Consider the following 20,588-nt stretch of genomic DNA (forward strand, 5'->3'; position numbering starts at 1 on the left):
GTTTACTTGAAATGATTGATAATCTATTATTATATTATTATTGTGTAAAAAAAAACACTTTATTTTCCAATGTCCATTTAAAATGAAAATAATAAATTACATGTAATTTTGTTTAATCATTGTTTATTGGTTAAATTTGAAATTTTTTCAGAATAAAATCAAAAATATAATATTGAATATTTGAATTACAATATTACTTATGACATATGTCTCACAAAAATTTATATATTTACATGTTACTAGAGAAAATAAATTTATTAATTATTTTTTATTTATGGGTAATTAAATAATAATTGAAGCTATTATTAACATTTAGCAGTGTTTTATTCATTATTCATATCTATTTGATTTCTGAATGCTACTTGCTTTGCTAAGTATAATCATACATTTCTGAATGAATGAAACCTAAGTAATACCATACACTAAGAAAAAATAGAAAAATAAAACTATTACTTTTGTAAATGTATATTAATATGTTCTATACTCGCCTGTGCACACGGGGCGTGTAACTGCACACCCTGCAAAAATGTGTGCTGACAATTTTTGATTGAAAAATTGTCTATTTATTTAAAACTGTTAACATTCATTATCGAGTGTATAACCTTTTATCTATTCTGTATCATATATTAATATATTATGAATACACAGACTATATTTTCTGAAGCTATACTCTATATCTTTCATAGTTTCATGTACATATTAATATATCTATGATCTCTTTTTAACAATGTTGGCATGATATTGGCAACCTATGGTATGGTATTGGCCATGGGGTACATGCAGTGGCGCAGTCCATATATTAAAATCTAGGTTACCAATAGGCAATAGCACCAATAGTTACCGATTTATAAATGATAACTAAACATCTAAACCATGAGCATTATATAATATTATGTAGTCTATAATATAGTCTAAACACATTTCTTATTTTTATATACCATACAAAATACACCATTGATACACTCATAGACATTTTTAATTGAAAAATTGTATGTTATTATAACATACTGTACAATTTGTATTCATATACTTATTATGTTATGTAATATTATAACTTTTGCCGTTGGTTACACCTTACAATTTATAATATGGGTAAGTAGGTAATAGAAATAATGAGTATTTTTTTTTTTTTGTATTTTAATGGTTACCAATGGTCATTCGGAAGAAAAATCATGCATCAAATCATCGTGTTCAACGAATAAAGAATTTATATGAATAAATATCAGATTCGAATTTGATATGTTTGTAGATTATGTATACTCAAAAACTACTCAACATAATTTTGTGAAAACTTCTAATTGTTCAGTGAGATATAATCAAAGTTTAGAGAGTACTAAGATTGTTCAAGCTATACCTTCAGGTATAACTCAGTAAAAGGTAGTTTGAATCATGTTTGATTTCTACCCAGTACTATATTATATTATCCAACAGGCAAATTGTTCACCTCAAGATGAATTAGTTTACAAATCGAGATAGTAACACATACGCCGATTTGCCAGTGAACTTATGTACTTACACAGTTACACTAAAACCAAGATACACCATACACCTATAAAGAGCTATATTTTATATATTTTCATTTTTACACTGGCTAATTCAATAGTTAAATAGCTAAAAGCGGATGTTAATTTATAAAAAAGTCAATAGACTTAAAAACTACTGAACTGTTTTCTATAAAAATTAGGGATGTAGTCAATAGATTCTTTGAAACTTAGAATATGAAATAGCTTTTTTCAACCCCTACACTCTACAGCCTATAATGTATAGGTAGCTCACACATTATTTTAGTAAGGTAATGTAATTTCTTAAATCATTATTTAAGAAAAAAGAATATATTTTTTTTTTTGATTATTTAAATGATTACGAAACATATTAATATATTATGGATGAGACAGCTATATAGTTATACAATAAAACCAACTGTATTTTTGTCTTACTCTGGGGTGCATCTATAAATTGTTTTCGGGATAAGGGAGTTGATTATTTTTACTAGCATGTATTTCAAATGTATTTATTTCACTAGGTGGAACCTACTATTTTTCTAAATTCGTTACCTAATTTTCTAACTTCTAATTCAAAAGTTTACGGCATTAATAAGTTGAATTTTTGCAAAAAAGTATTCAAAAATTTTTGTTTTTACTATAAAACTATGAAAGAGATGGAAAATCATGTTTCAACCATTGTTTGATTATTGCATAAATTTTAAAGGAGAATGAGCGTATTGCGACCTTCCAAATTTGACCAATTATGTAAATGGCAATCTAGACGAAGACAAACCATAAAATCAAACACTTGTTACTTGGCCATTTCCATGTAAATTTTACTTGTTTTTGTATTTAGAAGTATTTCCGATATTATGTAGTTAAAAATGTATAACGTGTTTGCCGTTAGGTATTCTAAATTCTCGTCGTATGCGGTCTACCGCACACTTGTTATCCATCATGTTTGTTTCTACATGCCATATGCTGTCTATCACTTACTTTTTATAGTTAAAATAGTAGGACTAGGTATAGTTGAATTACAGTATATTAGATTTAATGATACACAATCGTTCAATAATTCACATAACAATATTTAAAACATTTAAAAAGAAAAAAATAATATTTTTGTAAAATAAATGCAAATATAATATGTCTAGGTATATCAGTATAATATGTTCTAAAAATTAAAAATTAAAAAATTCGTCATTTTAATTATTTATATTAGGTACAATATAATTTAAAGTCTCGTAAAAAACATTAGAATGTATTGTTTGTTTGTTTTTTTGACGCCACGAAAACTTTTTTATGAAATTGTAATATTAGTTTAAAATATTTATATAATATTTGCATTTACATTGTAAGCTAGGTTGTAAGTTATGGTTATCCTATTTTGTTTGAGACTTTAGCCAAGTCATCAAGAACTTCATCTGTACTCTGTAGTTAAAACTATTTCAAGATAAATAATTAGTGATGCTAAACTATTTACTCGATTTTCTCCAGTAGTGTTTCTGAGGTATGACTTTTTAAGGTAGAAAATTACCTTTCACTGCTTACTGTAGTTAGAGGAAGCGTAGCTGGTATGAATGTAATGAGCAACTGAGCAAGTGGATATTTTTTAGCAATGTGGGATTGTACACCGTTAAAGCATCCACTCATGGCAGCTGCCCATTAAAACCTTGCCCTCTTAAATATTTCAAATCAATACCAATTTTATCAAGTGTATTTAAAAGTGTGTTTGCTAAGCCCATATCTGTTACATAATTAACAGGAACAAATATTAAGAAATCCTCTCGCATTTTCATTGAAGAAAAGTCAAAATAACGTGCCCAGAGTCACAGAGAGAAAATTGGTAAATTCCCGGTATGCCGGCAGTTTCATCTGCTAATACCGTGAAACATTGAGCAGCGTTAATTTTTGAAATAATTTGTTTTAAAATTAAATTTGAACAAGAACTAAAAATTTGGTTTGAATATCACCACTAATAGAATTTGCGTTTCCATGATCAGTTTTTAAATGTTCATCTAGGTTTATATCACCAGACAACTTTAAATCACAAAAGTCAAATCATAGATCATAAAGACATGAATAGTGCAATAACGTCCTCCTTTTTTAGGCTAAGTAGGGATGGGAGGGTAGTTTGAACCCCCCCCTCCACTGGCTTGCTTCGAAATATACTTGAGAATATCTGGCAATATTTGTTTTTTCTTCTCAAACCTATGAGCAACGCATAGATAAAACGCATTTCATGTAATTTTTGAGAAATCTTAGAATTAAATCAACTATTACTAGAATTATTAAACATAATATATTTGGAACAAAACTTCTTTACCGGAAGAACTTTTTTCCAGTTGTTGTTTCTAAAACCTATGTATTTAAACAAGTTGAACAATGGTACAAAATTAAATTGGAGGAAAACATTAGTTCTTAAGTTATAATAATATATAACCTTATAGAGTTACCCATTTTCGGTGTTTTATGCATGCGCACAACGCTATAATTTACCATGTTCATGGCGAATTTTAAGTTCACTCGGACGACTTAAAACGAAAATATCCCACGATTTGCTATGCAAAACCACCCCAAGTAAATCACCGGGTAAAACTAAAAAATTGCTGTAAGTATAATTTTTAAACCAACAATTTCCACCAATTTTTACTAACACTTTTTTCAAAAGTATTTAAAAACACCCATTTTCAGAAAAAAAGGTCCCCTGTATAGTACTTTTACACCCTCAAAAGTATTATTCGTTACAATTAAATATTAGTGTAATATCTAAATATCTAATGATTCTAATGGGAGATTTTACCCTAAGAGTAATCGGATGTATAAGAAAAAATGACTGGGTGAATGCATAATATTGCGTATTGTCTATTTTGTGTGTGCACCATAGAGGGAAAACTGTCATAAGTCATAACTGGTGATAACTGATAACAATGTTCAATTTGAGGTTATGTTATTCTGTAGAATAATACTGTGATATTTTGTAAGGCATGTTTTTGTTTTGAAATTCTTGCATTTTGGAGTTTTCTTAAATTTTTATATTGTACGTTTAGTAAATTGGTTTATTTATTAAAATATTTAGTTCTATGAAAGATAATATGTCTGCCAAAAAGTTTACGGACACTGAAAAGTGTCTTATATATGGAGATACATATTCAAATATATATAATGAAATAATTGTTTCAGGTACAAATTACTATTGTGTACATTATTTTTTTCAAACATGGCATTAAAGTTGATTTTCATCACCTTAAAATTTGTTTTCAGATGATATAACATCAAATGAAATGAAAAATGTTCTTAAGGGCAACTATGTTGAAGTGTTAGAGAATGATTTGTTTTTGGATCTATACAACGAGTTTGAACATTTAAGCAAGTCAAATTTCAGTTCAAATTGTATAAAACATTTAAGCGATTTCTTACATTTGAATCCACTAAAGTAGGTGTATAGAAATTATACTATTTACATACTATAATTATAGCACAAGTGATTACAAATTATATAAAATACATTTTTAAATATTGATTATAACAAAAGTTCTTGCATTAGTCTGTTACACCTTATATACCTAGCTTATTCTTACTCTTATAATATATTATATTTGCTTTAGAGACTCCAAAATGTATTTAAATCATGGAGTAAAACCTTATTTTAAAGTGTACATCTATCATTGATCTATATATATAAGAATCTAACTTGATTTTGGAGACGAAGGAAACCAGTTTTGAACCATCATTATAATAATAATAACAATTAACTAATTACCAATTATTTTCATATATTCACCGATAACGATGTCAGTTTCTTTTTTTTTTCTTTAATAATCGGATCATTTGTACAGCCAAAAAATAGTCTTAAGTTTTTAAATTAAATTATAAAAAAATAATTTCTTCCGGAGGAAGGTCGGGCAGCTAGTAATTAATAAGAGAATTAGAATTCAGATAATACATTATACAAGTTTCTATAAAAGTCACTAAGGATAATCCCTGGTATTTCCTATTGAACTTAGTAGTTCTGTTTAATACTATTACTAGTAGTTATTGTTTAGCTAAGTCCAATAAGAACCTAGATGTGAATTATATTAAACATTTTAGCAAATATAATTTTTAGTCACTTGCTCACATGAACTCTGTTATGTTGAATTTTAAATGAATTGACCCATCACCAAATTTAAAAGTAAGAATAATAATATCTAGTTGATGACAATTTTTTTTTTGTTTACATTAGTTTATAGTAAGTTATGTTCATAACTTGATTTAAAATTGAAATAAAAAAAACCTATGTCATCGACTAGTTAATATTCTTACTTCTAACTTTGATTATAGGTATTATTCATGTATAAATATATACAATTTTCATGTATAATAAACCGTGGTTTATTAAATGGTATATTTTTGTTTCAGAAACAATACAATTTTTACAATTGGCGTTGCTTGTTATCAGTTGTTCTTACAAGCAAATTGGACTGGACCTTTGATACCAAAATTGTATGTTTTATCAGGAATTGGGTATAAGTTCCTAACTGACTTTTCTTTATAAATACCCACTATCCGTTCTCTAGGGAAATTGTTCTGTAGAAAAAAAATATTTGTATAATAACTTGTATAATTTATATAGGAATTATACGAGTTATTATTATAAATTGCTCCCCATAATTTATCCAGCCAAACACAAACTACAGACCTACAAAAATCTGTCTGTTCAGCTCATCCCTGTAGTCATCCAATACAACCAGTCATACTATTGGAAAGTTTCACTATTTGTATAAGGGTTATTTGGAGGGGGGGGGAAGCCATTAGCATCGCTCTATCATCAGTTTACACGAGTGAACCAAAGAGAATGGGAATAAAAATCCTCTAAAAAATTTTTTCCTTAGCTCTAGGAAACATTTTCCCCAGAAGATTGCTCTTTGCAAATCAAATTACAAACTACCTTAAATAAGCTAAAATTAAAAAAAAAAAGCCAAGAAAGATATACATTTTATCTTACATTATTATAAGCTCAAAAACATTTAGGAACATCTATTCATCATCTTCTATCCTCGCATAAAGTTCTTTTTCTAAAGAAAAACAGTTCTAAAAAATTAGCTATTACTTTCCAAATTCACAGCATATCAGATATTAATAATTTAATCTTTTATAGATATTATTGTATTACGTTCCAATCATTGTCGTCTTATAATATAATTTTTATTATTATAATTTTTTTTCTATAGACTGGTATTTTAATTTTAAGATTTCTCCTGAACATTATAGTATCAGGAACAAATACTTATTTGTTGTTGAAAGAATACATTTTATTAATTCGGAGGCTCACACAAATGAGTCAATTAAAGGTTCATTTCAGAATTAATTCAATATCCCAGATTGGTACTAGTTAGATTACACTTTTTAATATTTGTATTATTTTATTTTATTTTTAGAGATTTAAAGAGTTGGGGTTCAAGTACTGCAGTAGTAGAAAGCTTAGTTAATGATTTAGATTGTGTATCTAGAAAAGTATTGTATCCTGAGCTCTTAGTATTTTCATATGCAGTTTTTAGTAACGATCAGATCAATATTTTTGTAAGAAAATTCAGCAATTAATCGACCATTTACATAATATCTATTAATTATATATTTTTTTTACTTTTTTTATCTGATTTTTTAGACACGATTTTGGTGGCAAATACGAATGCTCTCAACTCTACAATCATTATTAAATGAATTATCAAATGATATAAAAAAAATGTTTGAACTGGCTTTTGAGCAAATGGAAAATTTTGTTTTAGAAACTGACGAAGAAGCTTTATTTAGGATAGAGCAATGCAAAATTTATCTTTCTCACTATGGAAATATTACCAAAGCCACTAATTGTTTGAACACAGCAATGAACTTAATGGGTTTAGAACATTCACTTGTTGGTGAGTTGAAATATTATCATCATTTAATTATATTTAAGGAATCAAATTGTTTTAGGTGCGATGGGAAAGAGAACTAAATTTCAAGTAAAGGAACTTGCCCAGTTAACCCTAAATGTGAACTCACACAAGAGAGAAAATAATTCCAATCTATTGACCTCACATGAATGTTGTGATTTACCTAAAGTAAGAATCTGCTATCTAAAATAAGAATATAATTACAAAATTAATTTAAATTATGTTAAAATATTTAAATTGTATATAGGATTGTGTGCTAGATGATGAAAACCGTTTACCAGATATCAAGTTTACTAATGAAAGTGCTGGTCAATTTCCTAAATTGAACAGTCTTCAACAAGCAGCCATCTTAAATACACTGTAAGTACTAAATTTAATTTCATCTAAAATTTTTAATCGAAGATTATTTTATTTTTCTTAAAGTGTAATGGAACAAAAGTGTAAGCCCAAAGATGAACTACAATTCGAAGAATTACAGCCATATATAAGAGTAATTTTTTTATGATTTATTTCTTAAAACAATAGTAAAATATCATTTAATGATTTAGTGTTTAGTGTCACAACAATCTGTGTGGAGTATTCATGTTTCAACTTTGCTCCAACGATCTCTGCTAGAAAGGGATAGTAGAAAATCAGTGGAACGAGCAATGCAGCAAATTGAGGTAAATGCACTTAAAAAATTGGAGTTAACATTGTGAATTTAATTTGTTTTTTTAGACTTTAGTTAGCAGTTTGGATGTGTCAAATCCGCCTAATGTTGATAGGTTATATTTATTTCATTGTTCTTTTGTTTCACCTTCCTGGCAACTTAAAGCATATTTGGGGAATATAATGCTGTCAATTGGTGCAATCCAAAGTGCATTAGATTGGTTTTTAGCTCTTGATATGTGGGAAGAATGTGTTGCTTGTTACAATACCCAGGGCCATAGACATAAAGTAAAACTAAATATTGGAATTTTCAATTTTGATATTGATCAATATAATTTATACTAGGCTGCAGAAATTCTTAAAAATGAGTTACAATCATCGAACCTCACTTTAGCTAAACATATTTTAATATTATGTCTACTTGGAGATGCTACTGATGATATATCTCTTTACGAGGAAGCTTGGAAAATTTCAGATTATCGAAGTAGTCGTGCTCAAAAACACTGGGCATCTTACTATTACACAAGAAAAGAAGTAAGATGTATTTTTATTTAAAATGTTAAATTTTGAAAAAAAATCATTCAAATCATTTTATGTAATATTTAATATTTATATGTGCATATAGTATAAAGAGAGTATAGATCACTTCAAACATTCTCTCAAGATAAATTCTTTACAAGAAAATTTGTGGTTTAGACTTGGTTTTGCATGTATGGTTGAAGAAAGATGGTCAGAAGCTGCAGAAGCGTATAGAAGGTACTGCGACATCGAGACTGACGTGAGTAATGAAATAGTTAGTTCTGAACTCTCAAACAAACAAAATATTAGTATTTGATTGTTCATTTTTCAATGTTCTAAAATGTTATTACTTTTATTTTTTTTTTTGGAAAATTTAATCTAGCCAATTTGTGAATCTTACTTTTAGAGACTTTCTGATGGTTAAAACATTTGTTTAAGTCAAGTAGATTAATTTTTAAAATTTTTTAAAACATCAATTTATTATTAAGAGTACATTCATTTAAAACATATTAAAATTTTTGAAAACTTGACAAAGTATATTTCTCAAAATATTTATTATCCATATAATAATCATTAATCTTATACATTTAATTACGTAATATTAATTTTTTTTAATTATTTCTCAGTTCTTTCTGTTACTCTGTATACACAAATTTACCACATTGCAATAGCAGAATAATTAAAGCTAAATATTTTTCTATGCTTGTAAGTGGTTATATTATATTTTACTACATTGGGGAAACCAGCAATTACAGTTTTTTTGCTTGGGTTTTTGGTTGTCGTAATACAGAAAATGTTTAAGTAATATTTTGTATAAATAGTAATTAAAAAATTATTGATGGTTGAATAATATATTTTTTCTTTTTAAATTCAGTGTTTTGAAGCTTGGAACAATTTAGCAAAATGTTACATTAAAAATGGTCAGAAATCAAGAGCTTATTATGCACTAAAAGAAGCTGTGAAATGTAATTATGAAAGTTGGATGGTTTGGGATAATTTAATGGTAGTTAGTGTTGATTGCGGTTGTTTTGAAGAGGTATCACTTTTAATTTCTATTACTAAAATAATAATTATAATTGCATACTGTAACAAGAATAATTTTTATTACCAAAGGCAATCAAATGCTATCATAGGTTATTAGATTTAAAAAGTAAGCACGTAGATTTGGAGGTTTTGAGAATTCTAGTGCAAGCTGTACAAAATAATGTTAAAGATGAAAATGATAGACCAGCATCAGAGCATAGGAAATGTTTAATACAACTTTTTGGAAGACTTACATCACAAGTGCGATCGATTATATTAAATTTTTTTTATTACACCGTATTTTTTTTAATTACAATTATATTTAGGTACAAAATGATGGTGAAATTTGGAAATTGTATGCTCATCTTGAAGAAGCTGTACCAAACCCAAATAAAGAAACGGCTGATAAAGTTTTACACCATTTACAATGTGCCCATCGTTTCACCACACAAGGCAACAAGTGGACCCAAGAAAAAAATTCCTGTTTGTTTGTCTCAGGATTATCATTAGAATTAGCTGAAGGTATGTGGTTGAATATATATTTATTTTAAATAAACTATATTCAATATTATCTTTATATTATGTTTTTGATTTTGCAGCATACATCAGCTGTAGTAACCAAACAGAAATTAATGACCAAAAAAAACGGTTTCTTTCATCTGCAAAGATAATGCTAGTGTCAGTGGTTTCACAAATTGAAGTTAGTTTTTTAAATTATTTTTTTTTAAGTATTTTTATTTTGTTTTTTATGTTTTTTATTTTCAGAAAGAAAAATATCTTATGGAAAGTGCAGACATAAGAGAAGAATTTGAAAAAGTTAAAAATATGTTAAACAAAATCAAACTTCAACTTTCAGCAGAGGTGTAGATATTTTTATAATGTTACAAACATTTGATTTCTGTATTTTAAAAATTGCTGAATATGTAATAACACAAATTTGTAATACAAAGTATTCTGAAAAAAATTAACGACTTCTTAAATCATTGTACAAGTAGATTCATACTCAATAAAAGTATTAAAAAGTACACTTAAAAAATGTAAACTAAAAGAATCAATGTTTTTCGGCTATCAGTAAAATATTGAGCCTAATGCAACAAAAAAATACAATACAATTATTGGGTTGATTTGGATATAACATTCTTTTCACTGTTAAGGTTGTATCTTTACGGATTTAATATTACTTAAACTAATAGTAAATGCAGAAAAAAACAATTTTAATCAAATAACAAAATAACAAAATGCACTGATCAACTTCAATTATGTAAACATTTTGATTTTTAACACATATTTTATTTTAGATTAACACTATTCACATAACAATTTGAATTTTGCTCATTTGCGTATCAAGTGTTTGAACCAATCAGAGTCTAGGACATACTCTTTACCACTCCACAAAAAATGTGTTGGCACATAACTGTCCGTATCCTTGTATTTGAACATTTTACTAAATTCAATAGCTGTTCTAGATGATACAAGTCCTATTGATCCATATTGTTCACTGGCTGGATGGTACACTCTACCATTTTCAACATCCATCCAAAGCTTGTCCGGTTGAAATAAAACTGTCAACTTTGGACCAGCATGGTTATGACAAAATAACAGATTGCCATCGTCACCTTTGACTACCTGATTGAACACAATTGGATGATCATCACATCTAACAAAATTTCGTTCTCTTCCACATAATGATATCCATGGAAAGTGTTCTTTATATCGATCAGTTGTGTTTAATTTTAACCGTTTGAAAAAAAAAACCAAAAAATCTATTTCTGAAAAAATATATTTTATTGTAGGTAATATTTCAAAACAAATTTTGAAATTAAAACATTCATTTAAATTATAAATTGAAATACAGTGGACGCCGCTTATAAGACTCACAGATATAAGGTTCAGTCACTTATTAGACTCCAAATTGTCTGAAACGGTCCAGACGTATCCAAATACGTTATAAAAAATTCGGTTATAAGGCTCAACAATTCGTTTATAAGACTCAAATTTTGTAAAAAAAAATAGTAAAAAATAAACATTTTTGGTCAAAATTTAGAAATAAATTAATGTTTTTTTCCTTTATTATGTGTGTATGTACAACAAATTGTATAGTCTTTCACATTTTCCAATATATTTCTGGAATATTAGTTTATAACTAAAAAAAAAAAACAAAATCACAATTTTTTTTCATAAATAATAAATAGGTACATTATACATACATCTTTTATAATTTTTTATTAATGCATAATATAATCATTTTTTACATGTATTGTAATTTAAATTTTTTTAATTTATTCAATAGTAATATGTATTAGAGTATTAAGATTAAAGAAAAATATGTAGTAAAATAAAATTCATAAATATGTAATCAATTTTTTTTCCCACTTTTCCTATTAGATTCATTCAGTTATAAGACTCACATTGTCCCAATGTGAGTATTATAAGCGGCGTCCACTGTATAACAATTTAATTTTTAATTTTTAATTTCTTATATAAAGCATTTATTAACCATAAACAACAAAATGTTTACCTTTATAAGCTGATGTAAAATTTTTCATTTTGCTATCATCCAAAAAAAGCTAAAAATGACATATATTTTAATATTAATTGTTCACTATATTAAATTTAAATTATTCATTTAAAAAAATGTAATTTTTAAATGTTTAATAAGACATTTTAAGATAAATACAATTTTGATAAATATAATTAATGCATTTCATCCTACTGTTATAATATTAAGTGAATAATCAAAAAAAAAAGTTTTTAAATAAAATATTTACTACCATTTAGCACCAAGATAAAGTTATAGTTTAGTTATAAATTCTAAAATATCACAAGAAAAGTTGTAAGTTTCACTGCAAGGTGGGAATATTTTTGCAAAAATATAACCTATTGTTTTTAAAGATTAACAATTTTGTATAAAAACAAATATTTTGTATTAAACATTTTTTTACATTTTTCAGTTTATCTAATAATGCAAAATTGATCTACCAACCATTCCTTGGTGATCTATGTAATAGAAATACTCTCTTATTTTGTTCTCTGGTGATTGTCCTTGTACGTATGGTACCGTAGAGTATGTTTTATTTTCATTTATAATCTGAACTTTATCCTTAAAAATTGTGAAATTCTTCAAAAAGCAGCGAGACTTTATACAGACTGAGAACATCCTTTTTGTTTTAAACATATGGACTTGTTTTTTTTAAGACTGCTGTAGCACCGTGAATAAACAATCTTTATTAACAAAAAACAAAGTATTGTATTATACTATAACATAATCTCCTTTATTCTCCTGTTTAAGGTACCCCTGCAGGTACTTTCCATTTATATATTGGATATTCTATCTATTATAAATTGATACATTTTATATAATAACTGTTCAATAAAAAATCAGTGATGCTGATTCAATTTTTTAAAACCAAAATGTATAAAAACTTGATTAGGATTTTTCATTTGAGCGCACATACAAACTAATACAGTAATACTTAAATTATTATAATTATGCCTTGAATAGTTGAATCTTAGATTTCAAAATGTGTTATTTACCTAAATAGGTTAATTTGTATTCATAACCATATTTGTTAGTCATATATTAGAGAGTTAACGTTTCAACGTTTGTTATGTACTATTCACATAAAAATGAGTATATCTACAAACCTTGTGTCCCCAACTATTAATTGTATAATGACGTTACTGGCTATCAAATACAATAATTATACGTATATGCCATAATTCACAATAAACCATTAGTCATAAGTCATACTATAGCTTAACTACAGCCCATAGGCCAGCACAATTTTTTTTGGAAGACACTAATTAATACAAAAAATGGGTAATTTTCATTTTTCACTATTTTAGTATTTTTAAATTTCACATTCTTATCTATGTTATCAATATTCAATACTATCTACTATCTACAACGGGTAGCCGTGGTAACAATACAGAATATTATGTTCTATGGTAATAACCATATTCTTATCTATAATAATATTTTTGAGATAGGACGTTTTGAGCATGTTTTTTCCTGTTAATATTTTCATGCATTTGTAGTCATATTGATGTTTAAGTTTTCTTTTAACGTTTCCGTTTAAATATTATTGATTAATACTTAAGTTAGTAATAATAATTGCAGATATGAGTTTAGTTGGAGCTACTAGAGCTTTACTGCTTTTGGGTCGGTGTGCTCCGTCAGTCAAGCAGAATGCATCAAAAATTGTTGTTAAGAAATTAGAATTAGACCAGAACCTATTAATGGTGAGTCGTACAGTCATTTTTTTTATTTATTACGCATATAGAATAAAGCATTGATTTTTTTATAGTATTTTCATAAAGATGAAGTGTATTATGCTCATGACCCAGAACAACGGTGTAAAACGGGCGATGTAGTGCTCATCCAAGAATTACCAGAAAAATTAACAACTCACATTACTCATCAAGTGCTCAAAGTTGTGTATCCTTTAGGTGATGTTACAGATCCTATATCTAATAAAAAAGTAGCAGCACTTCGATGTGGAACAGTTTGTTACAGGTTTGTCAAAACAATGGTTGTGTACTTCTTAAATGTTTTATAGATTTGTTTATAGTTAAAATGTCTTTTGTTAAATGTTAATTAATTCTGTTCCAATCATAAAAGTCCTATATGATATCTGAAATTTTCGAATGTAACTATGTTACTCTGTCTTGTAAATGTTTATATTTACATTGTTATATTATTTACAGATCATTAATATTATTTTATAAGTTATTTAAATTATCATGAACTTACAGCTCAGAAATAATATTTCAAAATTTTAAATTAAAAAGTTAAATAGCTATGAAAATATTTTTGGGTACTTCTTACAGCTTTGAACTAATTAGTCTCATTATTCATTACTTGTAGCAAAAATAAGATGACTTAGGTATAAGGGTTTTCACCTAAATAATTGAATAAATACAAACTTATAATGGTTAATAAGACTCTTACATTGAACTTATTCGTTACTATCGTAGAATATAAGATACAAATAAGTATAAAAATATGTTAAGTACATTACCAAATAAAATAATTCAAAAATCATTAACGTTTGATTTTTAAATGTCCTGAAAAATAATGAAATTATGAAATATGTATTTTATATTTTTAAATTTTTATTTTTTAGGGAGGATATCGAAGAAATTGATAATCTTTATGGTCTATCCAAGAAACGATTCAATTATGACAACGCGCCCAAAAGAGGTTGGCAAGAGGACAAAAAAGATTTTTCGCATAAAAAAAGCTACATCAAATACCATGAATCAGGAGAAGAACAGCCATATTCAGTTCCAAGATAAATGTTTAATTTATATATTTAACATTTTTATTTGTATTTAGGAAACATAGTTAATGAATAATATTAAATAATGTATCAATTCTTTAAAGTGTTATATAGATGTCTATTAAAAAAATATGTGTTTAATTTGACTTTATAAAATTATAAAAAATGTCTTCTATGTAATAACTTTTAAAACAACTCTACAGCAGTGTATCAAACATATTGCTTATTAGTTATTTACTCTACTTGAATTAAGAAACATAGTGGGAGGCCGACTTATTCACAGGAGCATATTAATATTACTCAGCAAAATATATTTATAAAGGTATTCTATGAGAATATATCCATTAACCATAAACCGGTTTTTCCGTTTTACCTATACACTAATAAAACCATTAAAAATCATCAACATTTTCAAAAAAATAAACTACATAATTTATAACTTCAACTGTTTCAAAAATTAAAAAAATTAAATCTTTAACTTTTTTACCAAAAAAATGTAATTAAATTAAAAAATAAAGTATAAGTAGTCCTTGGCTCTATGAGCCTAATAAAAAAAAACAGATTTATGTTATATATTTTATTATCTCAGGAGATATCACAATGAGTAAATCCTGTATGAGACACTCAGCTGTATAGATAGTTTCTCAATCAGGTGTTCCTGGCTGCTGCCAACGAAATCTGGTCGACTGTGTTTCTTGACTTAAACGGTGTATAGTTATTAGTATAATATAATATTGGTATGCCTGTTTTAATATTTGTAATGTACATGATAATATAGAATAGTATCGTACATTATACAAAATTTGACCAGAAAACACTTTAATTATAAAATCAAAATGCTGAATTTATAAATTTAATTTTGTGCCTCTCTTTTTATTCATATGAATGTTTAAGATAGAAAAAACTATAATTTTATTTAATCATATAAATTGGTCAGTGGCAGCTCAAAATTGTAGAGGCTTTGTAGCATACTGTATATTTTAAAAATGTCTACCACCAGCCCTCCATTTAACCAAAATAATCAGCAGGAACCATTAATTATAATATTGGTCATGATATTTGTGTTGAAATTTTACCATTATACACCTACTCGGACTCGGACAGACATGAAGTAATTGCTTCAAATAATCATGTATCCCGCCACCACTGAAATCGGTTAAGTTACTGTTTTTTATATTTCCTATTCCCGGAATTCCACCAGGAAAATTTTTATTAATTATATTATCTTGGACAGATGGTTGTACTGCTGTGTTTCAGATTTCTATTTTTGTATCTTGCCTGAAAACAACATTTGTTCAACGATTTGCTTTCTACAATGTACACAAGCGGAGTTCTTGGTATGATATAATTAAATAAAAATAAACACTGAGTAATACTTTTTAAACTAAGATTACCTATATATGGCATGGCCGAGAGAAATTTAAATTGGATTAAAAAAGTATAGTGCATTTTACATTTGATAATTATTTTTCTTCACTTAAGTTTTATTTTTGTATTGTTTCACTTACCTAACCTACTATACATAAAAATAATCAATTCAAAATCCTGTATTATTGTCGCTACAGACCGTCACATAGCCATTCAATAATTCTCGAAATGTATTTATTAATAATCAACAGAAACTGATTGATATTATAGAAAAGGATTTTATGTCTTTTTTTTAAGTCCGTTGCTAAAAATAATATTTTTAATACAATTTAACAAATACTGGCTTGATGAAAGACATAACGTGTAATATATTTAAATATTGAATCGTGCAATATTATTCTGTTCATAAATGCCGAAGTTTTTAATATATGTAGTGTAAAGTATTATGAATAATACTTCTACCCGATCAAAACATAATTCCACTGACGGCGCTTTGTATAGGCAAAAGTGATGCATAGCCGCATAGGTTCGTAGATATGTATTCTATCTCAATGTAATTATTGTAATTATGATAATTAATGTAATAAAATATATTTTTAATAACAATATACTAAAAACAATAAGAGATTCTAAAAGAAATGTTTCTATACAAGATTCCACAACTGCCTAAGTATTCACAACTCATTCGAAACTCTCATTAAAAATTTGGCCTCTGCTACTATAGGTACCTGGTAATCGCAAGACGCCTAAATCACAAGTGTTGTCGTGATTTGTTACATAAAAAAAAGTATAAATATTATGACAATAAGGTACTTGTATAGGAAGCGTCATCAATGGGTGGCTGCTTTTATTAAAATCATGTCAACCTGACATATTTGTTACTTTTAGCACATAATATTCTTATTGTTTCAAATAGGTACTACATAAATTACTGAAATTTTATAATACAAACAATAGTCTATAGTTATTTATTTCCGTGAACTACAGTGGTTAATAAGTGAGTATAATTGTGTATAATTGTCAAATGCAGCAAGAATTCTTCTCTAATTAATAAATGGGCTGGTTGATAACTTTTTTAACTACATGTGCTCTCAAAATACGTATGTGCAATACTGGAGCGTTAAGAATCAGTGGATGAAACCTGTAGATTATGTAAATCATAACAATAACATTTTATTTTAACAGTTGTAACTACCTAGTTTATAAAGTATTATAAACAATTTGGAAACATCGCATCCAATTTCAAGTGCAATCGTACGCATTTGAATGGTTAAAATCATGTTTTTTGTTATTCCGGCACTGCACACAATTATATGTTCAAAAAGGTAAAAAGCGTGTAATCGTACTCCATCGGTCCACCGCCTTATTTACAGGATATTATACTGAAATAATATATTACAGTATTATTATATTTTGATGGTAGAAATGTAGTTAGAAAATTCTTAACAAACCCAAAATTGCATAATAAAGATATTTTAGGAACTCGCTTTTAATTTTCGTATTACCTAGAACAGTAGCTCCTACTCTCCTTAAACCACGGTTTCTGGTTTATTGTAAATATTTATCTATTTATCCTAGCCCTGTACAACAATTTTAAACATAATACAATTTAAATAATTAATACAAATAACACATATAAGTTTATGTAAGATAATAATTTTGCAATAATAATGTAAGTATAGTGGTAGTATATATATAATAGAAATAGTGACACCTAATTTTAATTTTGTCAGTTTTGGTAAATGATGCATTCTATTGCATAATACATTTTATTGATATATTTTAAGTAAACATAAATACATTTAATTTTAATAATTAAACCGGTCAAAATCCGCAATATGTATCAACATTTTTTCAAACATATTATCTTCTTCTTTGTAACACTGCCTCTACATAAACTCAACAAGGTAACTGTTTAACATTGATCTACTTGACCCCATCTCTTCTTTTTCTTGAATTTAGCCTTCCCCTACATACTTTCTACTTTTTGTGTGTGTGCTCCAGTCGATGGATTTACGAAAGCAAGGGAATGGTTGGCTGTAAGTTCAGGCACGTTGCTAAGGGGAGCAGGGTGTGCCTGGCCCACCCTAATATGTGTCCGGCCGTATGTCGGCCCACCCAAGGTATTCAGAAATCAGAGGGGCCCATTATTATACGGTGGCTTTTAATTTTAATCAAATATTTAATATTTTCTAAATACTACACAAATAAAACCAAATATATCGGGTTTTAATTAGAATCTAATATAAGGTACGTAACTAAATTCAACCCATGTCCATTTCTGGAATAAAATATGTATATTGTATTACATTTAAATTCCATTGCTACCAAGAATCGTTGATAATTTATTTTTTTATGTCATAATATTGTCAACGATTGATTAGGATTGCTATTTAAAGCCCAATACTGCCACCCATAGACCTATAAACTAGTTTATAGGTCTATGCTGCCACCATACTAGTATACTAGCATTTCATGTTATTCTTATCTTATATTCTTATCTAGACAGTGACTGTTGTATACTTTTATGTCTATTTACAACAGTAAATATATACAAAGTTTATATGGTCAAAGGGTAGAACACTATCTATATATAAGTAAAGTACAAGCTTACAATATTGTAAACAGCAAAATATAAAACAATGTGGTAAACGTAAAAAAATCGAAAGGGCAGTGATGGCATATACTTATGGGTATCACGATTCACGATTAAAGAAAAATAAACTTAAATCATGGTAGGTATTCATTATTCATATGAAGTCGATGTTTCTCTGAGGGTTCGTTAATTATAAATTAACTGCGAGCTATTTCAAGTAAAGGATTTGGACGAAACTTAGTGGCCGTAGTAAAGAATTTACTTAGTACCTACCAATTACCATATTAAACGAAGTGATCCATTTAACCAGGTTAGGTTAGGTTATTATTCTATAATTTAAGGGAAGAAACTCGCGTTACTTCAGAAAACGCTTATGATTTTAATTTAATATTATAAACAAATTACGTAGTATAAAAATTATTGTATAAGATCTGTCATACTCTGTGTCATACGTCCATACCTACTCCATAATAGTCTATGACGTCTTGTGCGCACATTTTGGTGCCACTGATAAACTGCTCGTTATCATCATTGATAATAATGGTATAAGGTATGTGATTATTTATCCACGGCTATGATTAAAATATGTTCTTATCATCTATCCTGTTGCCTGTGACGCCCGCGGCCCGTCCAATGCGGCAAATGGCAATGCCCGAGCGGCCGAGCCCGAGCGTGAGGCAGTTCATGATGAGGCAGTTGTAATTTATAAGCATCAAACACGTGGATTGTGATTCGACTATTCGAGTCTTAAGATGTGTGCTATAAGGAAAGTGGATGTAATACTGAACGATTTACCAACTGTCTCGTGTCTGAGTGCCTGGCCATGGTGGTTGCAGGTCCATTCTCAGAATTTATATTTTGTAGGCTACAGTTAAATATTCAAGTGTTAACAGTGAATAATATACAAGTATTAAATAGTGTAATAAGGAACATCAAAAAAATAATACAGTATTTTAATTCGTAACGATATATATTGGAGTCTAAGAATTATTATTTATGACAGCATACTGAATTTTGATGTTTAGTGGTATTGAAATGCTACCAACTAACTATATTACCATGTGGTTTTGGTACTTACTGTTTGGTACGTATATTTTATTTTCACCAATTATTTTTAGGTATAAGTTACCAATATTAGTATACAGTATACAATCAATGTAAATGATGTCACTTAAAATATTTTTGTGAAATAAGAAGGTGCCGCCTTTGTAACTAACCTATAAAGTACCTTTGTAGGTGAATCACCAAACATTAATATTACTTCTTATTTTTTGTAAGCGAACCATAATATCCATGTTATAGGTTTAATCAGATATAGGTATTGATTAGTAACGAAAACCCTGTTAATTATTATTAATGAATTATGATCATGTTCAGACCTGGGGAAGCTAATCATAATATGTATATCTTTCGCTAGTGTGTTTGAGGACTGATAGATCAATGCACCTAAAATTTAATTATTTTCCTGATTTTTGACATTAATTTTGTTATTCATTCATATAATGCTTAGGTATTATAATGACGTAAAGGTGACATACAGTCATACAAATTGGTGTAGCTAATTTAATCAGTAGATAAGCAAGAACTTCATCATTTATTATTTCAAAACTTCTCCATGAAGTGTGATTAATGTTAATAATTAGTAGTAATTTAACAAGGACTTATTCATGTATTTGCATATTTTTATGATTGATTTCATGACAAAATATGGAGGGTATGTCAGCATCCCCATTTTTCCTGTGTGTTAGGTTCT

General features: G+C 27.5%; 3 protein-coding genes across 4 annotated transcripts; 2 read left to right on the forward strand and 1 right to left on the reverse strand.

The window, feature by feature from the left end:
- Nucleotides 1–4,455: 4,455 nt before the first annotated feature.
- LOC111037571 (tetratricopeptide repeat protein 27) lies at nucleotides 4,456–10,807 on the forward strand. Of its 2 annotated transcripts, none has more exons than XM_022320225.1 (17): nucleotides 4,456–4,667; nucleotides 4,749–4,920; nucleotides 5,886–5,969; nucleotides 6,905–7,046; nucleotides 7,132–7,384; nucleotides 7,440–7,567; nucleotides 7,647–7,759; nucleotides 7,823–7,889; nucleotides 7,948–8,061; nucleotides 8,117–8,335; nucleotides 8,393–8,581; nucleotides 8,673–8,825; nucleotides 9,441–9,602; nucleotides 9,680–9,850; nucleotides 9,916–10,111; nucleotides 10,189–10,289; nucleotides 10,355–10,807. In XM_022320225.1, the coding sequence occupies exons 1-17, from the start codon at nucleotides 4,568–4,570 to the stop codon at nucleotides 10,454–10,456; spliced, it is 2,466 nt and encodes an 821-aa protein (XP_022175917.1). In that variant the 5' UTR covers nucleotides 4,456–4,567; the 3' UTR covers nucleotides 10,457–10,807. The 2 variants fall into 2 exon arrangements, with proteins under 2 accessions (XP_022175917.1, XP_022175916.1); XM_022320224.1 differs by having other exon boundaries at nucleotides 4,466–4,667; nucleotides 5,886–5,990.
- Nucleotides 10,808–10,857: 50 nt separating this feature from the next.
- LOC111037572 (UPF0598 protein CG30010) lies at nucleotides 10,858–13,462 on the reverse strand. Its single transcript, XM_022320226.1, has 4 exons — nucleotides 13,235–13,462; nucleotides 12,573–12,811; nucleotides 12,108–12,156; nucleotides 10,858–11,358 (listed from the first exon to the last, which is right to left on the reverse strand). The coding sequence occupies exons 2-4, from the start codon at nucleotides 12,762–12,764 to the stop codon at nucleotides 10,922–10,924; spliced, it is 678 nt and encodes a 225-aa protein (XP_022175918.1). The 5' UTR covers nucleotides 12,765–12,811; nucleotides 13,235–13,462; the 3' UTR covers nucleotides 10,858–10,921.
- Nucleotides 13,463–13,574: 112 nt separating this feature from the next.
- LOC111037574 (28S ribosomal protein S17, mitochondrial) lies at nucleotides 13,575–15,051 on the forward strand. Its single transcript, XM_022320227.1, has 3 exons — nucleotides 13,575–13,831; nucleotides 13,897–14,105; nucleotides 14,716–15,051. Exons 1-3 carry the CDS (start codon nucleotides 13,712–13,714, stop codon nucleotides 14,885–14,887), a joined length of 501 nt encoding a protein of 166 aa, XP_022175919.1. The 5' UTR covers nucleotides 13,575–13,711; the 3' UTR covers nucleotides 14,888–15,051.
- Nucleotides 15,052–20,588: the final 5,537 nt, after the last annotated feature.

Source organism: Myzus persicae, unplaced genomic scaffold, assembly GCF_001856785.1.
Source record: "Myzus persicae strain clone G006 unplaced genomic scaffold, MPER_G0061.0, whole genome shotgun sequence".
Taxonomy (NCBI): domain Eukaryota; kingdom Metazoa; phylum Arthropoda; class Insecta; order Hemiptera; family Aphididae; genus Myzus; species Myzus persicae.

Coding starts and splice junctions, on each gene's coding strand:
- LOC111037571 (XM_022320224.1), top strand. CDS start 4,568: ATGAAAGATAATATGTCTGCCAAAAAGTTTACGGACACTGAAAAGTGT. Junction 7,385..7,439: donor TTTAGAACATTCACTTGTTG/GTGAGTTGAAAT, acceptor AAATTGTTTTAG/GTGCGATGGGAAAGAGAACT. Junction 8,062..8,116: donor GAGCAATGCAGCAAATTGAG/GTAAATGCACTT, acceptor TTGTTTTTTTAG/ACTTTAGTTAGCAGTTTGGA.
- LOC111037572 (XM_022320226.1), bottom strand. CDS start 12,764: ATGTTTAAAACAAAAAGGATGTTCTCAGTCTGTATAAAGTCTCGCTGC. Junction 12,157..12,572: donor ACATAGATCACCAAGGAATG/GTTGGTAGATCA, acceptor TGTCATTTTTAG/CTTTTTTTGGATGATAGCAA. Junction 11,359..12,107: donor TTTTACATCAGCTTATAAAG/GTAAACATTTTG, acceptor ATATTTTTTCAG/AAATAGATTTTTTGGTTTTT.
- LOC111037574 (XM_022320227.1), top strand. CDS start 13,712: ATGAGTTTAGTTGGAGCTACTAGAGCTTTACTGCTTTTGGGTCGGTGT. Junction 13,832..13,896: donor TAGACCAGAACCTATTAATG/GTGAGTCGTACA, acceptor ATTTTTTTATAG/TATTTTCATAAAGATGAAGT. Junction 14,106..14,715: donor TGTGGAACAGTTTGTTACAG/GTTTGTCAAAAC, acceptor TTTATTTTTTAG/GGAGGATATCGAAGAAATTG.